The sequence below is a fragment of the Halichoerus grypus genome, chromosome 7 (genome assembly GCF_964656455.1).
Source record: "Halichoerus grypus chromosome 7, mHalGry1.hap1.1, whole genome shotgun sequence".
NCBI classification, from domain to species: Eukaryota; Metazoa; Chordata; class Mammalia; order Carnivora; family Phocidae; genus Halichoerus; species Halichoerus grypus.
Genome location: NC_135718.1, coordinates 119,449,809 through 119,472,173, shown reverse-complemented (window position 1 = coordinate 119,472,173; position 22,365 = coordinate 119,449,809). Strand labels below are relative to the sequence as shown.

Here is a 22,365-nt window from a genome sequence, read left to right as displayed (position 1 = left end):
GCACCTCTCTCTCAAATAAACAAATAAAATCTTTTTCTCAGTCTTTAGGCAGAATTCAAATTCTCTGTTCAGTCCCAGCCTAACTGCTTTCCTGTCTTCCTACATGCTATTCTGCCTGGAAGGCATTTCCTGCCCAACCTTGCCTACCTGCTTAATTCTCATTAATCCTTTGAAACTAAATTTAGGTATCATCTCCTTTGGAAAACTTACCCTATTTTCCCCATTACCCATGCCTGTTAACATGAATACAAAATACTTGCTTTCTTTTCTCTCTTTCTCCAAGTCTAGGTTAGGTGTTTTAGTGTTTACCATACTTTTATATTTATTTATCTCCCCACTAATCTATGAAATCTTTAAAGACTGAGAATTTACATTTTTACATTTTATCTTTGTGTATCTAACATGGTTGACCAACTAACTACATTTGAATCAACCTAGATTTTTACATTTTAGCTGTGTTAAGATCTCTGAGGACGGGCGCCTGGGTGGCTCAGTCGTTAAGCGTCTGCCTTCGGCTCAGGTCATGATCCCAGAGTCCTGGGATCGAGCCCTGCATTGGGCTTCCTGCTCAGCGGGAAGCCTGCTTCTCCCTCTCCCACTCCCCCTGCTTGTGTTCCCTCTCTCGCTGTCTCTCTCTCTCTGTCAAATAAATAAATAAAATCTTAAAAAAAAAAAAAATCTCTGAGGAAAAAATTTCACAAATCACTTTATAAATATTTGATTGTCCATACTGGAAAAAAAAGCAAACCGAGAAAAAAACGTAAACAAATGAACAAACAAAAATCCTAACCCTTAATATTCTAGGTAAAGATTAATAATATTGCTAGTAGAGTAGTAGTTAAAAACTTGGCATGGTTCGGATTCAGGTTCTGCCGCTTCTATCTATAGCGTAGGGAAAGTTTCTTGACTTCTCTGTGCCCAGCCTTCCTCATCTGTAAAATGATTATAGTAAAAGTAGAGTCAGTTCTGCTATAATGCTTATTTTGAAAACATGAATTTGTTCCAACACGATTGGTATACTAGGGAACAATTTGAGTATAATGTGAATTTTGCATTTGCTTAGGTTTGATTTTTATCAGTGGAAAACTGACCTAGTTGAGTACATATACAAACACTTCAGATGTGTACCAGCTTCCTCAATTCACTGTATGTTATGAGCCACACATATCCTATCTGGTGTTAAAATTTTTCATCTGATTTTCAAATAACCCTCCTTCTACCACTTCCCAGTAACTCACAAGCTGCAACTATTTGACACTTCTGTAAGCAACCTCAGGTCTTTTCCAAGGTTAAGTACCATCTTTATTGTAGCATTTCTAAATTTCTTTATTATTTAAAATGCATAAATCTGCTGTCATTTTTATGAGGTTCTTATCTTTTTTTATGTGTCATTGATGAAGTGTTTCAGTGTTGGATCCCTAGCTCTGTTTCCCCATAAGTCCTGTGATTTTTTGTTGTGCGATTTTGCCTAGTAGGGTGATTTTTGAGAATGCGTATGTCAGCTTATAGCAGAACTCTTAACAAAGTAGTTGTGAGAATTAAGTGATTTATTACACGTGAAGCACCAACAATGATGCTTAACCTAATAAACACCTAATATTATCCAATCTCATCATTATTATTCTTATTGGAATAACTGTTATTTTTATCAAAACATTATGGTAATGAGCAATATTGATGGAATTTTCCTCTATATACCATATGTCTTAGACATTGTTAAAAGATACTCAGATACTATGATTTGTAGACTGTTTATTAGCCTACTAGAGATATATTAGTTATATATATAATTAGTTGATTAGTGGATATATATAGTAATTGATGTGGATATTAGTTGAATGGCCCCAAGTGTGATAAAATGTAATTAAGTGTCTGTCCTCCTGAAATAAAATTTATGAAGGTTTTGGTATATATCCTTTTCATTTGTTGAGTACTCATACATTTACCTAAGTATGTGATCTGATTCATACTTTGGGCTATTTTGTTGAAGGTTCAGAATGCTAAGCAAGTGAACAGTGCACTTAAACAGAAAATGGAAGGTGGAATTGAAGAATTCAAACCTCCTGAGGTATGTTATTGAAGAATATATGTGACTAAGTATGGTGAAACCTTATTCTTTGAATTATCTATCCAGTATTTACTATTTTGGTTGCATGTGTTGTTAGTACTTTGAAGATGTCATAGCGTGGGTAATTTGTCATGTGTCTATTTTGTCATTTAGATAGTCTTTTGAGACTTGGCTAACGATTTAAGTGAAGTCAGTTCTTTCCTGCCGTTAGCAATTCATATCAAGCAAAGTAAGTAGGGAAAAACAGCTATACAGGTAGGCCCAGTGCATGTGAAAATAGAAGGTAATTGATGAGCAAGCCAGTACATTTCTGGGTCTGCAGCAGTGTTTGCTCAAAGCCTTTTCCTACCTGTGTGAATTGGTAACACAACAAGAAAAAGAACATAAGAAAAGGAGCTCATTTAGCAATTTTAGCAATTTTTTATTTTAAGGTATTTGTCTTTTGGCTCAGATTTTTAATTAGGATTTTAGTGTGTGGACTTAATTAACATTCTTGTACTCCTATCCCTGAAAATGTGAAATCTAAAAGCAAGATGTAGATTAACCATTTTCTCAAGTCTTCCTTCTATTTCCTCTGAAACCTAATATATATTTAATATTTATGATAATTATAGGAGTACTTAAATGCCCGTAAAGTCCAATCAAGTCTTTTCACAGAAGCTTCTATTATAAATCTTTTCTCTTGTCTCTCTCTCTTTTTTAAGACTCCTATGCTGTGCTTCATATCCTGGACTTGCCTTTCTATGTATTTAATAATCAGATAATCCTTATTTGGTCCTAATGGGATGCTCCCTCGCCCCCTCATCACAAGATGCCTGAAATATCTACAAATGAAATATGCATGAGGGTCTGGGGGGGAGAGCAGAAGAGTCGGGGGGAGCGCTTCAGAATAAATGCACCATATTCTGTCTCACTCATTAGAATCTTTCAGAAAGGAAGAATCATTAGGAATAAAATTGTTCTTGCTTTTTTTTGTTTGTTTGTTTTGAATAGTCTCTTTCAAGAAAGTTAGATAATGGGAAAAAATGAAATCTACATAGACCAATATAACATCTCATTCCAAACCCACAGGTAAACTGACAAACATTTGAGTGACATTTCAGTTTATTTAAAGATAGTAATACAAAGCATACTGCTTTATATTACTGTAAAAAAAATTATTTCAAATCTTATATTAAAATTATTTTAATTTCATATTTAATTATACATTAAAATGCATAAAAGCCAAAAGCTTTAAATGCCTATAATTTCATAACTTAAAAAATTAAATTTAAAAAATTATAGCAGATATTAAAAATAGGGGAATACCATAAAGAACTTTATGTCAATAAATTCAAAAATTTAAATAAAACTTAGAAATTTATAGGAAAATATATCTTACCAAACTTGTCTTAAAAAGGAAAACCTGATAAATTTATAGTCATTAAGTAAAATGAAGGAACAGTTAACATTTTTTTCATAAGAAAATACCAAGCCCAGACAGTTTTACAGAAAACGTCTACCAAATTTTCAAGGAAACAATGATTCTAACCTCAAATTTTCCAGAAAATGGAAGGATAGCTTCACTCATTAACATTACATAAAGTAAGACATGAAAGTGCAATAGCATTTGTAACTTTATGCTATCTCATTTGATGCTCACATAAATCCCAAGAAGTAGATGAAGCAAATACTATTTTACATGAAAAATCTGGGCCTCAGAGAGGTTAACTGGCTTGATCAACGTCACAGCTAGTAAATAGTGAAATTTTGGCTATATTTCACAATCTTAGAATCCAGTTGGAGTCCTAGATTGATATCCTGCTCCCTCTTACTTTTGAAAGTTTTCATTTAATAACAAAATTATATATTGATTCTCACATTTAAATGCAGTTCGGGGGTTAGAAGTTATCAGACATTTATTACATCTTTTGGATTTTTATAAAAATAATGATCAAAATGAAACAACCAAAATCTTAACACTCTACCAGTCATACAGTGAAGTTTGAATATTACTTTGAGGTTGATTTATTGAACTCCTATGACTTAAAAATGTATGTAGGGTTTATTATCTAGAAAATACTCAGGATATATTTATATTTATCATATTATTTCTGTTCCTTTGTAGGGAAGAACAGCCTGAATAGATCTATTTCAAAATACTAGATTAACAGTCTTTGTAAAGACCTTGAAAAATCATGTAATCTATCACCTTTTCTTTAGATAATAGAATTTCTATCTAATACGTAATAAAAGAATTTCATTAACCATTAGAACAATAGGCTACTAAGTGATGTAACTCAGCTGGAAGTAAACAGTTACTAAGATGCTTTACTTACTCATTTGATTGTATTTGTTATTTTCACTTAGGAAAAAATTTGGTGAAGAAAGTTTATTCACTCCCATAAGTATTTATTGATCACTTATTTCATGTAAGGCACTGTTTTAGGCACTGTGGGAAATGTGTGATGGATTTTTCCATCTGCCTTAAAAAAAAAAAACACAGTCTAGATGTTATAAGACACACTGATTAAAGTTGTGTGATTTATAAGTAAAAAGCTACAAGAAAACAAGTGGTAATTACTCATTCTTGCTAGGATAATCAGGGAAGTCTTCCTAATGAGGGATGTTTCAGCTGAGGTTTGAAGCATGAGTAGGAGTTTTGCACATACAAAAAAGGGCAGGCAAAGGGAATAATATGAACAGTGGCTTGGTATGGAACAGTACATTCAAAATACTTACGTATGGGGCGCCTGGGTGGCTCAGTCGTTAAGTGTCTGCCTTCGGCTCAGGTCATGGTCCCAGGGTCCTGGGATCGAGCCCCGCATCGAGCCCCGCATCGGGCTCCCTGCTCGGCGGGGAGCCTGCTTCTCCCTCTCCCTCTCCCCCTGCTTGTGATCCCTCTCTCGCTGTGTCTCTGTCAAATAAATACATAAAATCTTTAAAAAAAAAAAAATACGTATAAATCCTGTGAGGGGAAAAAAGAGTCAACAGGCATTCCCTGAGCACTTATGTCCTCATTGTGGTGCTGATTACTATTGAGAATTTAGTGAAAGTGTAAAACAGTTTTCTCTCATGAAGCATATTGTCTACGTAGGAAGGCAAAGTTGGATGCAGAGGACAAGTGAACGTGGTGTATGAGAGAGATGTTAACAGAATTGAGTTCAACAGGGACTTCTTTATGATAGAGGTCAGTGGGCAAGGGCTAGAGTATAAAAGTCTGAGAGCTAGGAAGAGAAGTTTGCCTTTTAAATTAGGTCAAATGGGAAGACCCTGTAGTTTCTTCAATATAAGAAGGATATAATGGGAATTTTTAATTTTAGGAAGGTTATCCTGGTTACACAGGCTAAATTGAAAACTTTATAGCTGCTAAAATACCAGCCATGTGAGTGATAAAGTAAATGGTAAAAGGGATTTTGGGTATGGTCAGGTATTAGTTGTAGGAGTGGACAGCAAGTGATAAATCCAAAGAACATTGCAAAATAGAAAATAATATATCTATTTGAAAGTATGTAAGAGTGTTGGGGGGAGTGGTGGTCTGTGGGGTTATGCTTTGATTTGTTTTGGTTGGAGGTAGGAAGGTGGGACAAGGAGATTAATGAAACCAGGAAGGAAGAAACTAGGAGTGCTTTTTGAAGCTAGAAATTTCCCCATCTATTGATGTTTTCATGCATAGGTGGGTGACATTCTTTCATTATGGATGTTGGATGGAATTTTCAGCACTGGATGGAAGGTTTAACTTGGTGTCCTCTTCTAATTCTTTCAACTCAAAGATAGTACGAATCTACTACTGACAAAAATGGGAAAGATGCGAGAACTAATTTAGCAGGGAAAGAATGCAGTAAAGATGCTGAATTAACAAAGGATGTCATAGATTGTTCTAGAAGGCTCTTTGGGGCCTTTCCTATTATTAGTTTTATAACTATTATATATTGGATTATTTTAGTTTAGATTAATATTTTATTATTTTAAAAACAGCAGTATTTCCGACTGGGGTTTGCTGTAGAAGAATGTTCTCAGTGGTACTACCTAGCTAACCATAACTACTACACAATTTTAGATTCCTAGATATATTCTAGTTGTCCTTTCTGAAGTTAAACAAATCTCTGCCAAAGTTTCTTGGGTTTAAAAGAGAATAAAAAAATCAATAACTTGAAGGAATCTTATGTATTTAAAAAATTTTGACCCTGTTTCTCCTTCAGTCTTCCCTTTCTTCCACTGCTTCTGTTTTGTCATACAGACTCTTAATTCAATGCAGTTTCAACCCTCCTCCCTGCATATTTCCACTGAAGCTGCTGTTTAAAGGCTAACACTGCTGCTGCTGATCAAATTCCTCAGCTCTAACTCATTTTTCTTGCCTTTTCCTGAGCCTTGACATAGATGACAACCTCTCTCTCTTCCTTTAATTTTTGAGAGGTGATATCATTTGTAACTATTATGTTCCCTTTTCAGCTGTAATTTTCCTTTCTATATGTAAATATAAGCATTCTCCAAGTTTTTATCCTCAAAATTCACTTCTCTTCTCTTTGGAAACATCATACAAGCTCATCACTTCACTATACTAAAATTGCATCATATGACACAAACTCAACCACAGATATTCAGCCAAGTAAAAAGGAGTATGTTTAGTAATAGCAAGTAGAGGAGAGCTGGCAATCCCGCCTAAACTCCCATTTATCAAGTGTCTCCTACAAAGTAAGCAGTTAGGGGCTGGAACTGTGAATCCACTATTTCTTTAGAAGGCTTTAGCTTGGGGCACCTGGGTGGCTAAGTCGGTTGGGCATCTGCCTTCAGCTCGGGTCGATCCCGGGCCCTAGGATCAGGCCGCACATGGGGCCTTCTGCTCAGCAGGGAGCCTGCTTCTCCTCCCACATCCTGCCTCTCTGTCTCTGTCTCTCTCTCTCTCTCTGTCAAATAAATAAATGAAAATCTAAAAAAAAAAAAAAAAGAAGAAGAAGGCTTTAGCTTCCACAGGCCTCCTGTGTGAGCAGTCTCCTTGACTTGAAATTCTAGTATTTAAGAATGTATTTATGTTTTTCATTCAGTACTACCCTAAATTTCAACCAAAGCTTCATCTAGGATTAACTGAAAAACTAGTGGTCCATTTCAGTGCTGGAGGAATATCTGGCCATGTGGACTTATTGAGAGATTGTGTGCCTGTTTCCATGACCACCTTTGTAAGAACATTTCAATAGTAATTTGGAATTTAAAACAAAAATCCTTTTTTTTTTTAAATTCATAGGCAGATTTTAGAACCTTACATCTGAGTAAGATATGACTCCATTGTTTTCCCTCATACAATTTTCCAGACCCTTAAAAGCTGTGTTTGCATAGATGAATCTGTTTTAACCTCAAGTGGATCCTGAGCTCCACCTGAGTGACCTCATTGTCAGTGAATCCCAAGTTACAGTCATCATCTTAGTCTTGCCTTCCTGCACCTCCCCAATCAGCATTTCATAACTTCTTAGGTCCTTAACAGCACCACCCTTCTCCCAGCTCTCCAGGCTTGAAGTTTTATTCTGATTAGAATCCTGCTCCTCTCCCTCTGTTCCCTCCCCCCAGAAATCTATTGCTTATTAAATTTAGTGTGAACTCATTAACCTTGATTATTTACTGCCCTTGCAAAAGTGGTCCTTACCATATTCTAGTTTAGTTAAATATCACCAACTTTCCAGGCGTATTTATCACTTCTTCCTAATTGTTGCTCCTTTTGTTGCCTATACATGGTGTGTCTTCTCCTGATCTTTGCCTTTCAGAAACTTACCCTGTTGTTTAACCCACCTCAGTGTCTAGCCCCTCCAGCTGGCCTTCTTCCCTGTTCTAGTCATTGTGACTTTTTCCTCTCATCTTTGAATCCACAGTATACTGTGAACTTTTAATTTATCCTATCTCCTGATTTGTCTATAAGCCGAAATAAGCTTTCATAGTGCATGGTATTTCTCTTTATTTTTTGTTCCCTTTCCATTAATGATACCTTTTCTTCCAGTTTCTGCCTTTCAGGTTTAACAAACATCAGTTGATCAACTTCAACTTCTGCTTGCTCAGGCACTGTGCCAGGTGTTTTTTACCTATATCCTAAACATAGCTTTATATATATTTTACATTTATTCTAAATTTAGTCCTCAGAACAACTTGCACTGTAGTATTGTAGGAGATCCTCAGTATCCAAATGCTCATCAGTCTAAAGGATTCATAGAGAAGCGAAAGTTGCCAAACAAGAGAATATTCACAAATGAACTAAGCACTTATAAAATTAGGCTCTGCTCATGAGCTATCCCTAATTAACTCTAGCTGTTATCTTTCCCATCCATCACATCAATATCCTTCTCTTACTTTCTTGTAATGCAAATACAGCACAAACCAAAATGAAATTTTAAACCTTGCAAAAGATGCAAAACTTCCTGAAGTCTATGAAAGTACAAGAGAATGGCTTTAATCTCTTGCAAAATTGTTGACAAATGGGTATTTAGCAGAGTTAACAATTGAAGAAAAAAGCGTATTGACTCAGACGCACTTCAAAAAAGAATTTGAGTAACAAAGAGTTAAGGGAGGCCCTTGAAAAAATTGTTGAGGTCTTCAAAACAAAAATGACCCACTCTGTGCTCATGTTGTAAATTTCAAAGCCAGTGAATATTACACCATTGTATGGTCAGCAAAGATATGCCAAAAATAAAATTAAAGTATATAAGCAAAGTCATTAACTATTAAAATAATTTTCATAAGTTTTAGTTTCATATTTCAGGTTAGGTTGCACTCAACCCTTTATTTTTTACCATTTATTCTGAAATATTTGGACCTGTTTTAATAAGGTTCTAGTACCAATTATCCTTGGGTACCAAGGACCTCTTTTATCTACCTTTCACAGTGAAGGTGGCATCAGACTGCCTGGATATTAACTCAAATATTAGCTCCTATTCCATTCTTGTTCATCCTCTTTTTGGGGAACATATGTTTAGAATTTCAAGTTTTTCTTCTGTTATCTCCTTTTTCTTTTTCTTTCCTTTTTTCACTTTTTAAACCTTGGTTCACCCTTCTCTTGTTACTGCTTCTTTATAGCCTATAGCCCCCTCTTTTTCTTTACCTTTTTTTTTTTTTTTAAGATTTTTCTTTATTTGTCAGAGAGAGAGAGAGCACAAGCAGGGGGAGCAGCAGAGGGAGAGAGAGAAAGAAGCAGGCTCCTCACTGAGCAAGGAGCCCGATGTGGGACTCGATCCCAGGACCCTGGATCATGACCTGAGCCGAAGGCAGATGCTTAACGACTGAGCCACCCAGGCGTCCTTTCTTTACCTTTTTAATGTTCTTTTGCTTCATTGCCAGTATGCTCACCTTGAGGCTTATCCACTCTCTGCCTGGCCTTGCCTTGCTCTCTTCTTAATCTCATCATCTGGTGTTCAGTGCTTTCTGCTCTAGATTTTTTCCTCCTTTACTCAGTCTTTTTTTTAAAACTTTTTCCTTTCTTCTCTAATAATTTTTTTCTAATTTTGAATTTTTGTTTTATTCTTTCTTCTGAATGCTTACTTTCTATACCTCTTCACTTGTGGTGAGAAAGTAGATGTTCCCCAGAACCTCTGTGTACTGTAGAAATTTTTATCGCTAAGACCATGAGTGAGATAAAACCTGAACACTTGTTCTCAGAGGAAGCCTTTCTTTCTGTTTTGCCCAGCTTATCCTGTATTACACCAGGCCAATTTATCTGGGCAGTTTCTTCTGTAAACCTCTGTAGGCTGGTGTACTTATTTCTCTGTCCGTCCTTCTACTGCCAATGGTCCTTGCACTAATCAGTGGGTATACACGAATGAAATTTGATTTAGTGTTTAATATGGTAGTTTTGCCATAATGAAAGTCCTAAATTGAGGATTTTTTTTGAACAAAAATATTGGGAGAAACGTGGGGAGGCCTTAGGGGGAAAAAAATCTATTCTTATAGTGGGTCACTTTCTGCTTCAGAAATTTAAAGAAATATTTTAGGAATTAGGCCTGATCTCCAGTTCTGTATTAATTTATAACACTGGTTTTGGTGGAGTAAGGTTAGGTTTAATCGAAATGTGAAGAGAAAGAATTTTAGAGCAAGTCACAGATCCTCTCTAAGGAAGATAAAGTCTCTTAAATGTTTAAAACTAGGCTAAAATTAACACTTGCCATGTGTCACAGGAACATTGTAGTTGGAAAATGGATGACTAATAGATTTTCTCAGTTTTAATGCCTCTGACTAGAGTATAAATGTGAATGTTGTTCATTCTCCCAGATTGGTACATTTCCCTTTCATTATCTTTTTGTGTGGGTAAAAGGTAACTCAATATATTTTTTAATCCTTATAAAAGCAGAATCTTCGTAAATCAGAGTTTTAGTAATCTCATGTCTATGATTTGGTGAAAAGTTAAACGAAAATAAGCACTTTGGAAAAATGTCTGTCTTCATATCCTCATTAGGAAACTTCTCTTTAATTTTGTAGTCAAATCAGAAAATTAATGCCCGTTGGACCACAGAGGAGCAGCTTCTAGCAGTGCAAGGTATATTAAAGATAAGCAGTTATTGTTGTTAATTATTTAACTTGTCATGAAAGGTGACTACCATAGTCCTTCCCTTCCTTTAGAAATGGATCAAGAGAGGGCTCTTGTGTTTACCACAAAGTCCTGAAAACCAGGAATTCTGTTTTGTTCTTGTGGATGTGACTTTACTGAGCCTATATGCATTTTGGGTCCCGTACAGCACGTAACACATTCTCAGCCTTAACAGTGATGGTGATGACAAGCTTGAACAAGTCATATGGTCTCTCTGTGCCTTTGCTTTAGTTTTCCTGCAGTTGGGTTCATTCTTACTATATTAGTCATTGATAACTCATCATTAAAAGCATAAACTATTGTATGTTTCTGGTTTTTCCAATTACTCTGTATAATAGTGTTTCTCTATTTGACAAATGTTAGTTACTGAAAATATTAATGATTACTTAACTTTCAGTGTATTATAACTTAAGAGATGTGCCACTGAATGCTTAGAAACCCGACTTTAAAAATACATATGTATTTATATATTATATGTAAATAATAAAAGAGAAAGTTAAGAGATACATTGAAAAATATACATATAGCATTTTAAACGCATTATTTATAAGAATGCTTTGTTGAATTATATGGCAGAGCACTTACTTTTTGTATTATGAATGCCTGTGGGCAGATTGGTAGTGTTATAAACTCGGATTTTCTCATGTTTGAATTACTTAAGGAAGGGCAAACTGTATATTTTTTTATTCAGTGGTGTAGTTTTCTTTTTTTTCTTTTCTGTTCAAGATAAACTATCTGCAGGACTGATTGTGTAATTATAAGTTTGGTCTACAATTTGGTTTTTCCTGGCTGAGCTCTCTTTGTGTTGAGTACTAATAGCTTTTTTATCTAAGTTAGTTACTATAAGAGAGTTGGACCCCTGCAAAACATATAAGTATACTTTGGAAAATATTTCTAATTATTCAAACACAGAGAACATATTTAACTCAAAAAGGATGTGCAGGTATCATTTGGATGTGAGAATAATGTAATTAAAGATTGATTAATAGATGACTCTGCAGTTTGGACTAGAGTGAGTAAGAATTACCCTGCCAGTGTGATTAGAAAATGTCACAGGACGGGCCATCAGGATGATGTCAGCCTTCTCTTTGGCCTATATAGCACAAAACAGTCATTTCATAAACAGAATAAATACTTGATCCTATGGAGGCAGGGTGCTGGATGTGCACTGAGCACATATGTAATTGTGGAACCAAGTTTCTGAATGAGTCAGAACAAAGTTTAATGAGTTTATAATGTTGAGTAATAGCTATTTTTAAATTAGAAACTGTTTAAAATTTAGATTAAAAAATGAGTAGGGGCGCCTGGCTGGCCTAGTTGGTAGAGCATGCTACTAGATCTTAGGGTCATGAGTTCGAGCTCCATATTACTAAAACAAAAACAAAAACAAAAAAACAACTAGTATTTTCAGGGGCTGTTTCATATTGATTTAGATCTATGACTTACAGCTCTAACATAGTTATTTGGGGAAGCATTGCTTTTATTGATGTAAAGCTTGTATTTCTGTCCATCCTAGTGTGTGTGTGTGTGTGTGTGTGTGTGTGTGTGTAGCCTGTGTTTCTGTCCATCCTAGTGTGTGTGTGTGTGTGTAGCCTGTGTTTCTGTGTGTGTGTTTGTGTGTGTGTAGCCTGTGTTTCTCTCTATCCTAGTGTGTGTGTGTGTGTGTGTGTGTGTGTGTGTGTGTGTGTGTAACCTGTAGAATTTAACCCTGATTTCCAGTATTTCAGTTGTTTCAAGATTAGTATATTAATCCTGTACTCTAATATGAAAATTATCCCAGTGAAAGGATTTTTCTGGAGAGACTCGCTTAGGAAAATCTGGGCTAATGTTTCTAGAGCATTCAGGTTTTGATATTGTTCTGCAGCACTACCGGGGAATCTTATGCCTGGGTTGAATATTATGCTGAGCTGCATTCAAAGGAAGGGACAATGGCAAGATTTACATGTATAGTTTGAGCTATATATATAGACATTATCTCAGTTTATAAATATTAAAATAATATTTATGGATATAATCAAACATTTCCTCTCTGCTGAGATATATTCAGTATTCTTACACACATTTAAAAAGTAATTCTTAATTATACTAATGCAGCAATTTGTACAAAAATATGCATGTTCTTAGGATTTTGAAAGCACTTTCTTGATATGTTAATGTCTTTAACTCTGTATGTGGAATTTTTGTTTCACTTCGAGTTTTTTAGGGTTTTTTTGTTTTTTTCTTCTGGGAGGGGGGGTTCATTACTTAAAATAAAACAATATATAGCTATTTGTGTCCAAAATAGTTATTTTAGGGAAAACTAAAAAGTGCCATTTTTGCTAATGAGCCCACATGTTTATATAATGCTCAGAAGTGTGTCTTATAAACAGTATAATCTTATAGTAATATCATATGTACCTGAATCTCAGTGTGGTTAAGGTACATAACTGCAGTTTTTATTTGAACATGTAGTTTGCTGTCCAGAAAGACCTATCTTAGCAGGCAGTTGTTTTGTTTTTCTTCTCTTTAATCTTTATTTGTGATAAACCTTTATATGATATTATTATGACTGTTTCAGTTTTACAAAATAGTATATCATATAAGTTTTGATATTAACATTTTAGTTTAGAAGCACTTTCTTTTTAAGACATTTTGTATATATATTCTGATTTAACACTCATTTGTTAAATGCCTTTTTAAATCTTGCTCATAGTTGACTATTAGACTGACCTGAAGAGAGAACTATAAACTCTAGTGTCATTAGTGAGACTTATACTGTTAAATAAACTTTTTTATTATAACTCCTTTAAAACCACATATGTATATTAGGATCATTTCCTAGGGCTTAAATATATATTTCCCATTTTTTTCCCCATCTACTTAATACTACTATCACTTAAATAATAACTATTTAAATAAATAATGAACTATTTTTCCTTCTTTCTCCCTTATTTGGAAGGGGGGAAATCATGTTCAGACCAAACAAGAATGTTTATACTTGTGTAATCTATCACTTTATTATGTTAATTTTAGTTCTAAATTTTAGTTCTAGCTATGTTATAACTTCGTTAACATTCTTCAAGAGTCCCCAGGTAGGATGTTATAAATGTGGCTAATTTAAACCTCTCTCTAAAAAGTACTTGTTAAGAATGATATTTCTATACTTTCAGTAATCTGTGCCAGCCTTAAGTATCCGAGTTTTCTATTGGAACAGATTAGTTAACAGGAGATTAATTATAGTCTTCACAATTTGTGTAAATGGAAATATCCCTGTTTATAGTTTGTGTCATACATGTATAAATATTTTTTCTAATTTGTAGTGCTTTTAGAAATTATCCTAAAATCAAACTTGATATTCATATGTGACAAACATTTCTTACTTAGCAAGAATTAGATCCTGGGTATATTGTTTTTCATGTAAAATGGAACAATTATTAGCCGTTTTCAAAAAATAATAATACATTTAAATGATAGTACAAAACATTGACTCTTCAAAGTGTAGAGGGGCAGAAGCCTGGTATACAGTATTTATTTTAGGCCTTCTCTTAAATGAATTTATTTCAAAATCATTAGTGCTAAAAAATAATACACTCCCCAACTAAAATATTAGTGCTATTTTACGGTAAACAACAAGAAACTTTTCCAGTTTTATCAAGATATCAGCTTTAATTTTTAGTTTAAGTTGTCTTTTTTTTCATATTGTCTGCCTTCTCTTATAAAACAGGAAATGACAGAACTACGTTCAAGTCAGTTATGCTTTCACAGTTAAATGTTACCTTCTCTTCCTGTAGTTTATACATTTCATTCGTTTTTAGGTTGCAAGCCGAGAAAAATTCGTTTTTAGGTTGCAAGCCTTAAAATTTTATCTCATACATTAAGAAAAAAGCTAGAATGGTTCCTAAGGGAGGGAGAAAGAGATTCGGCACTTGATTAAAATATAGGGATTGTAACCCAGTACATGAATGATCAAAAGTAAATGGAGATCAGGAGATTCATATTTTTCCATTTAAAAGACACTCATTTCCTTTAGAGAGTTTCTGCTATTAAAACAGTTATCATAAGAATGGACACCCAAAAGCATAATTGTCAGCCCTCTGATGCACTCACTTCAGATAATTCATGATTCAAAATTTCCAGCATCTTCGTGATGGAACTTAACTTATAACAAAGATGATGGGAACACAAGACTCAGAAGAGAAAGGCTAGATATTAGAAAGAGAATATATGATTTTGACTTCTAGCCCTCACCTAGATGCACCATTCACTGTCCCATTGCTGTTGATATCTTTTTTTTTTTTTTTTACTTTAATATGAATTCTTGAAGAGATTTACAGGAGGCGGAAAGAAATGCATGTTCCCAAATGGTTTGAGTTTAAAGTTAATCTCTTACTGATAGGAAAGAACCACATCCCTAGAGTTTCTAGATGTCACTATGTTCTTAATTCAAAAATAGATTTCCTGGTTATACTAAGTACATGCTCACTTTAAGAAATATTGTTATAAGAAGCAGGAAACAATATCCCCCCAAATTTTACTGCCTAGAAGCAGCTTGCCACTGTAATGTTTTGACTTTTTTGGGGGGGTGGGGTAGCCCAAAATCAGATTTTAAAAATAACTTTTTAAATATACCAAAAGCAGACTCATGATATCCCTTCTATCTCGGGAGGAGGAGAAAAAAAAAAAAGTCTATAGTTTCATGTCTAGAGTTGGAAAACACCACACTACAAATGCTCCTGAATAGCCCAATTTTAAAAAATACAAATGTATTTTTTTGTTGTTGTTGTTGGGCAGAATGAAGAATACTGTTTGGAAAATGTGGGCTTTTATAAAATGTGATGGTAGTTATTTTTTTATGTTAATTCCCAAACAAAACTTCAAAAGTGTATGTTAAAGATTATAAGGTATCATCTACCAGCATAGGAAGGCAAGTTGTTTGTAACTTTCAAAATTTGACTGAAAACACTTTTTTCCTCTTCCTGGGAAATTTACAATTTACCTCTTCCAGGATTTTTTAAAGTTTCATTCTACTAACCTTTAAAAACTGACCTTTTGCCCCAAGGTGAGAAGTTTAATTTAAAACCATGGTTCAGATGGACCTAACCCTTTTACATCTTCAGGAAGATACAGAGATTTAATCACTGTGTTTGGTTCCCTTGCTGATAAAGCAATCAGATGACCTTACTTATTATAAATTGTGAAAAAAGAATGGACCACCCTTCTTCCACGTACAAATTGGAAGTAAAGTAGCTCTGATGTCCTGGGTTGTTAAAGTTAGTTGCTCTGCATTGCTACCCCTGCTAAGTTTTCCTCCAGAAGCCTAGCTGGGGATTCTTCTGAAGGAGCTGTTCCAGTAAGTCTGCAGTTGGTGTTTCACTAGATTTTACCTAGTTATCAGCCACAGTATAGACATAAGAATTCCACCTTCTAACGAAAATATGCTGTTGAACCAGCATCATGGGAAGTGTGAAGGTGATAAAGAAGTTAGCTATATGCAACTCTTGTGGTTTGAGGAAGAAAAATCTCAATTTCCTGAGCACTTCCTGTGTACTGAGCATTATATTTCCTAGGACAGTACTTCCCAACTTTTCTCACATTGTGGCATACAGAAAAAATTATGAAATTTGTCACAACACACTGGGGCAAACAGATGAGACTGCTGTTGTCCAGAAAGGACTGCCAAGGAGCACTACCAGTTCCAGACCCTGCCCAGCCATCCTGCAGGCTGAGCACATTAACATCCCCGAAGGCCCACTTGTTTTCAGGACACGAGTGGGATCCTCAGCCAGATTACAAAAGTCTGCAGTATGGTCTGAGCCTTAAGATTTTACAGAGTAGTTTATATGGCATACATGAGTTAATGATAAACATACCTGGGTGACTCAGAACCTAGGCGACTTGGAAAAAGTCCTTGACATCCAGAGTGTCTGGGAAAACTAAGGCTCCTATAAGAAGTAGTTTTGGTTTGGGGGTCTGTAATTCTGGAACTGCAACAATGTTGGTGACAAGGTAAAGTCCCTGGAGCAAGAGAAAATAAAATGGAAGATCAAAAAACAGGAGACAGTTATAAAATGGAATCAGACATGGGGACAACTTACTGGTAGGTTTTGGAATATATTTTGCTAAATAGGTGTTCTGAGGATTGTAATATCTTCATACTTGGAGTCAGATAGTCTTAATGTGACTTCTTGCTACGATACAGAAGAGCTGATCTTAGATTTATTTAAAGTTTTCATTTCCAAACTCATGTATTCAGTAGATTTGGTCATTTCTGGAATGTAAATTAAATATCCCTTGTAAAATTACTGTATTGCTAGAACTCTGTGTCTGATATCTAATTAGGAGTTATTTTTCAGTGCATCAATCTCAAATGAGTCGTTATTTTCCGAAGTATAAGTAGTAGAGAAGTACTTGAGTATGTAGCAATAATTCCTAATATTAAATAAACTTGGATTTTTATTGCCAAATAAACCCTCAGTGGAACCTAGTCACCCTTACAATTTTTACTCAGTTACAGAGTTTGAACTGGAAATCAGCTCATGGATTTAAAGAGAACTTATGTTGCTAAATACTGTAAATAATGTTAAGTGTCATAATTTATTGTCATGCATATGTCTTTCCCTTTGAGAACAGAGCAAATTAGCACAGTTTACAGACCCCAAACTCTGTATTAAAAATCATTATAGCTTAATAATGTCAAACTTCCTGCCCAAAATGCTCTTTAAGATAAAGGCACTCCCCCTAGAGTCAAGCCTGGCTAGTTGAATATAAGCAAGAGATACTCATTCCCAAGTTCTCCATATAAAATAAAGGCAGAAATTAAAAACAAGAATTTTGTCGTATCGTGGTGGTGCTTTAAGGTAATTGGGTAGATCATACCAATAGGTATCTGTAAGAATGAATCTAGCATTTCTCCTGAGGTGTTAACATATCCTTATATTATTCTCTCATCTATGATTATATACATGTTGAATTTATTTAAATTCCCATGATTCTGATGGCTTAGGTTACATTATAGATTTTAATATCATAAGTATCATTTTTTTCTCCTTTCTCGTCTTTGTAATTAATGAGTGACTGTTTTCTGGTATTTTAAACAGTAGTTATGAAATTATAAAATCAAAATTTTTGACACCTTTTATTTTGAGTTAAATGATGAGTCAGTGAACGTCCTTTTAGAATTCCCGTAAGGGCAGTTTATTATCCATCTGATTATATAAAATCATTCCAAATTCTGTAGTATAAATGACTATCTCAAGTTCATAAATCAAATACTATCTTTCATTATAATAAAATTTCCATTACAAAAAGTTAGGTTCTCAAATAACTGAATGTTCTTAAATTTAAGGTAGTGATGATAAGCACAAGTACTCTACACATAGTCACTACTGTAACCTCATTCTTTAGGCTATAAAGTATAGTTGGAATCCTCCACATACACAGTCTTTGGAACTATTAGATGAGTTGAAATCCAACTAACTCTGAAATATAGCTTCCCTTTTTTTGCCCATCACATATTGTGATGATTCACTTTTTTATGTTTCAATTCTTATTTCTATTCATTGGTACCCTGGTGAGATTAGGCAAGTAATCCTCTTGAAGCTGGTATTAAGACCAAAATTATGATGCTTTTCTTAATGGGGGAACTCTAAGACTACTCACTCAGTCCATTGAGGGGATAAAAGAGATGGCTCATTCCCATCCAGTTTTGTTTACAAACGGTGTTGCTCAAATTTAGGTGACTGGCTACTAGGGAAATAAATGAATGTGGAATTGAGGATGGAACAAAGAATTCAATGCTTTACAATAAATGGACTATATTTGAGAGTTCAAGAGAGGATTGGAGAAAATAACTGAGTATGTAAAAAATGGTAAGTTTCTGATTGTTCAGTTGAAGGCAAGTGGCTGGCTCGCTGAAATGACATAATTGATAGTTTTCATCTGTGACCCTGATATCTTAGTCTCTATCTCAGAATTGAGAAATGAGCAGAGTTTATGAGAAAGGATTTTCATTGCTGGTATCTTTTGTGTGTGCATGATGTATAGTACACACAGCTCTCCTTATTGATCCTTCACAGGTGTATTATTTACTTTGCCTTCCAGGTGTCCGCAAATATGGTAAAGATTTTCAAGCTATTGCAGATGTAATTGGCAACAAGACTGTTGGCCAAGTGAAGAACTTCTTTGTAAACTACAGGCGTCGGTTTAACTTAGAGGAGGTATTGCAGGAGTGGGAAGCAGAACAAGGAACCCAGGCTTCTAATGGTGATGCTTCTACTTTAGGGGAGGAGACAAAAAGTGCTTCTAATGTGCCATCAGGGAAGAGCACTGATGAAGAAGAGGAGGTGTGTTTGTGTATGGAATTTGAGCTAATATGAGTTGAGGAATCATCATTTTGTGTGGTGTTCTATAAGGTTAATTTGTCAGAGGACTAGCTAAATGAGCATGAAAGGTTGACAATACACTTACTCAGTGGTGCCTCTCTCGTGACTCTCAAGTCCTAATGACATGCTAAGTTCTGTCCTAGAAGAATGGAGAGTGTATTGTTCTTTCATAGTCTTATTTTTATTTCCAGTGTTAAGCTGTTTACTAATAAAGATGCCTGTTTGGTAGCTTCGTTGCTTTTTCGGTTTTTGGTTTTTTGTTTTGTTTAAAATAAAAGAAGCTTGTGCTTCCAAAAAACACTGGTGTTACGTTTTTGTTTTGTTTTGATTTGTTTTGTTTTTCCTGTGACATCCCAAACTATATTGTATTCAGTTCATTAGGAACTCTCATCTCATACATGTATTTTTGTTTCCTCACCTCTAGGCACAGACACCACAGGCTCCTCGGACTCTGGGTCCATCACCTCCTGCCCCATCATCCACTCCAACACCAACAGCCCCCATTGCCACTCTGAACCAGCCTCCACCACTTCTTCGTCCAACACTGCCTGCTGCCCCTGCTCTTCACCGGCAGCCTCCTCCACTCCAGCAGCAGGCTCGGTTCATCCAGCCCCGGCCAACTTTAAATCAGCCTCCACCACCTCTCATTCGCCCTGCTAATTCTATGCCGCCCCGTCTAAACCCAAGACCAGTGTTGTCCACGGTTGGTGGTCAACAGCCACCATCACTTATCGGAATTCAGACAGATTCACAGTCCTCACTGCACTAAAATTAAATTGGACAGAGCTACAGTAACTCTTCACCCCATCATTATACCAGTGCTCCTCAGACTGATGCAAAAGAGGAGAGAACAGTCCCTCCTAGATGCTGAGGCTGCAAACTAGTTCTGTGGCAGTGGGCTAGCATAAGTGGATGTCTAGGAGATTTTTTGGTTCGTGCAATCGAACTAAATGTTACACGACAAAAAGCCTACAGTTAGCCTCCTTTCTAGAGTATACGTTCAGCGACATCTCATAAAAGGAAAAAAAAAAGATTAAGTATTCTATATACCAATGTTTTTTTTGTTTTGTTTTTACTGTATTTATTTTATTGAGATTCTTTATATTTCTGCCTCTTCGTAGTCAAGGCTCTTAGTACAGAAATACTGACTTAGGAATTGTGAAAACTCCTTAAGTTTTTAAGGATGTTTGACTTTTTTTCTTTCTTCCTTAATTTAATTTTTAACAACATTTTCCTATGTTAGGAGTGCAAGAATAAATAGCCTGCATTTCAGATTTTGACATATGTTCATTTAATGCATATTTAAGAATTATAGTGCATATCCCTTTTTTCAAAAAATCTTGCTTTTTTTTCTAAAGGAATTTTAATATATTCCTTTAAAAGAAAGCAATTGAATCAATTGCAAAGCAATTATATGAAACCACAAAGAATGTACTGAACCTACTAACCCTTTAACATACGCTTTAGGGTCCTAATGCAAAGTCCTTGCTTAAAGGTCATTGACCTGTCATCTACCAGTAATAAGAGGATCGGAATAATAATTTTACATACAAATGAGAATTTGTTGAAGTACAGTGTCTTTAAGTTCCTTGAAAATGGAGTTAATTTTGATTTTTTTAAAAAATGTTTCTAAATGCTATCTGCTTTTAACTAGTAGTTGCCTATATTTGGGGACTTTAGAAGAGAATTATATTTTGTCAGTTATGTGGAGATAGTGGTTATGGAAGCATTTATTTACAATACCCTTTATGTGTTTAGGTTCTGACTTAAAATTGCCCTCACACTTATTAATATGGTCTGCATTTAATATAAAGGATGTTTTCTTGATAAATCTCTATTGTACTATTTGGATACATTTGTGTATTCCTTGCAGCCGACCAGTGCTTGTGGGTTTGGTTTAGGGTTAAATCAACATTATTTCATAAAATAAATTTAAGAATTTGTTCTGTGTTATCTAAAGATGTATCAGTATATTGTCACAATTGTGCTGTTAACTTAAAATGCTGAGACCCCCTTTTTATAAAGAAGCAAAAACATTTCAAGTCTTAATTGAACACATAAATCATTAAGCACCTACAAAGAATATTTTACAAGTAGTAGTATTTCAACAATGTGTTACTAATATTTTTGATACGGTGATTTCATATTGGAATCATGACTTGTGCAAAGGGACAGATCACTTAGATAACTATACTAGTGGAACTTAAGGCTAAATGTTTGCACATTTATATTCTCATCATATCTAGAACTACTTCACGAAATAGTCAACATCTAAGGCCCTTGATTTATGTTTTGAGAAATCCTGTATTCCCAATATTGGAAAAATAGTCCCTACCACTGGCTCTAAAGCCTTAAGGAGCTATTAGATTTAAATTCATTGATTAGTTTTAATTTGGAAGTTTAGACCACTTCTCTTCATAAGGACCTTAAGTTCTGGCACAAACTTTTTCCAGGGTGTGTCTTGTCTTTCTCATTGGATCATCTTAAATAGTTCCTGCCCCTGGATTGTAACTAGATAAAAATCTGATTTAAAATTCTTAATATCCAAGAATTTATACTTATTTTTACTTTAAAAGCCACGGGGGTTGAGGGTGGGCAGTTATATATCTTAAAAGAAAATATCTAAAGCATTTTTTTAAAGTACTTAGATTGTCTTGCATATGTGCATACTATACGGCTTTTATTGTCTTGTCTCTTGTCAGTAGACCTTCAGTATACAGTGTGTGGGACATGTCAGTCAAGTTGGTCAGCGCCAGCATCTGTCCAGCTGTTAAGTATATTATGATTTGTTTAAAAATCTGTTCTATCCCAGCCGTGGGCCAAGATGCTGTATCTGAGGGATGTGCTGTGATTTGATTTACGTACACTAGAGCACACAGAAAAATCTGAGCTTCATTAGTAATATGACACATGTATATAGTGAGATGTCTTATTGTGTGCTTTGCATATTTTGTAAATATTTTGCACGTCATTAATTTTCTTTTTTGTTTAAGCAGTGTTTGGCCTGGAAGAGTGATATGCTTGCTGCTTAATCAAAGGATTAAAGAGTTAAAGATGTCTATGTCTTCTATTTTTATATAATTTCATGTTGTATGAAGAATTTAGGACCTCTTCACTGTGAAATTCCAAATATTGATTTTTATAAAACAAAATCTAGAAATATTTTAATGACCATTTCATAATGTCAAGGTTATCATTTTTGAAAAATCTACACCCAACTATTTTTTTCATTACATAACTAAAAATAAATCACACTGTTGATACGCCTGGTAATATTAATGAAAAAATATTTTTTCTATATTCTTTAATTCCAGTGTAATATGGATGGAGGTAAAAGGTAAGTTTTGATCAGAACTTTTCCTTAATCAATAATCCTACAATTGAGTAAAATGCAATGT

General features: G+C 34.8%; 1 protein-coding gene across 4 annotated transcripts in view; it reads left to right on the top strand.

Annotated features, from left to right (window-relative positions):
- Positions 1-22,024, top strand: part of RCOR3 (REST corepressor 3) — a 53,929-nt gene extending 31,905 nt beyond the window's left edge. For 3 of the 4 annotated variants that reach the window (XM_036095733.2, XM_036095734.2, XM_036095736.2), the window contains exons 9-12: positions 1,991-2,068; positions 10,499-10,556; positions 18,687-18,928; positions 19,392-22,024. In XM_036095733.2, the coding sequence (XP_035951626.1) occupies positions 1,991-2,068; positions 10,499-10,556; positions 18,687-18,928; positions 19,392-19,736 (723 nt within the window). In that variant the 3' untranslated portion in view covers positions 19,737-22,024. The remainder of the gene's footprint in view (positions 1-1,990; positions 2,069-10,498; positions 10,557-18,686; positions 18,929-19,391) is intronic. The other variant, XM_036095735.2, reaches the window with a different exon arrangement.
- Positions 22,025-22,365: the final 341 nt, after the last annotated feature.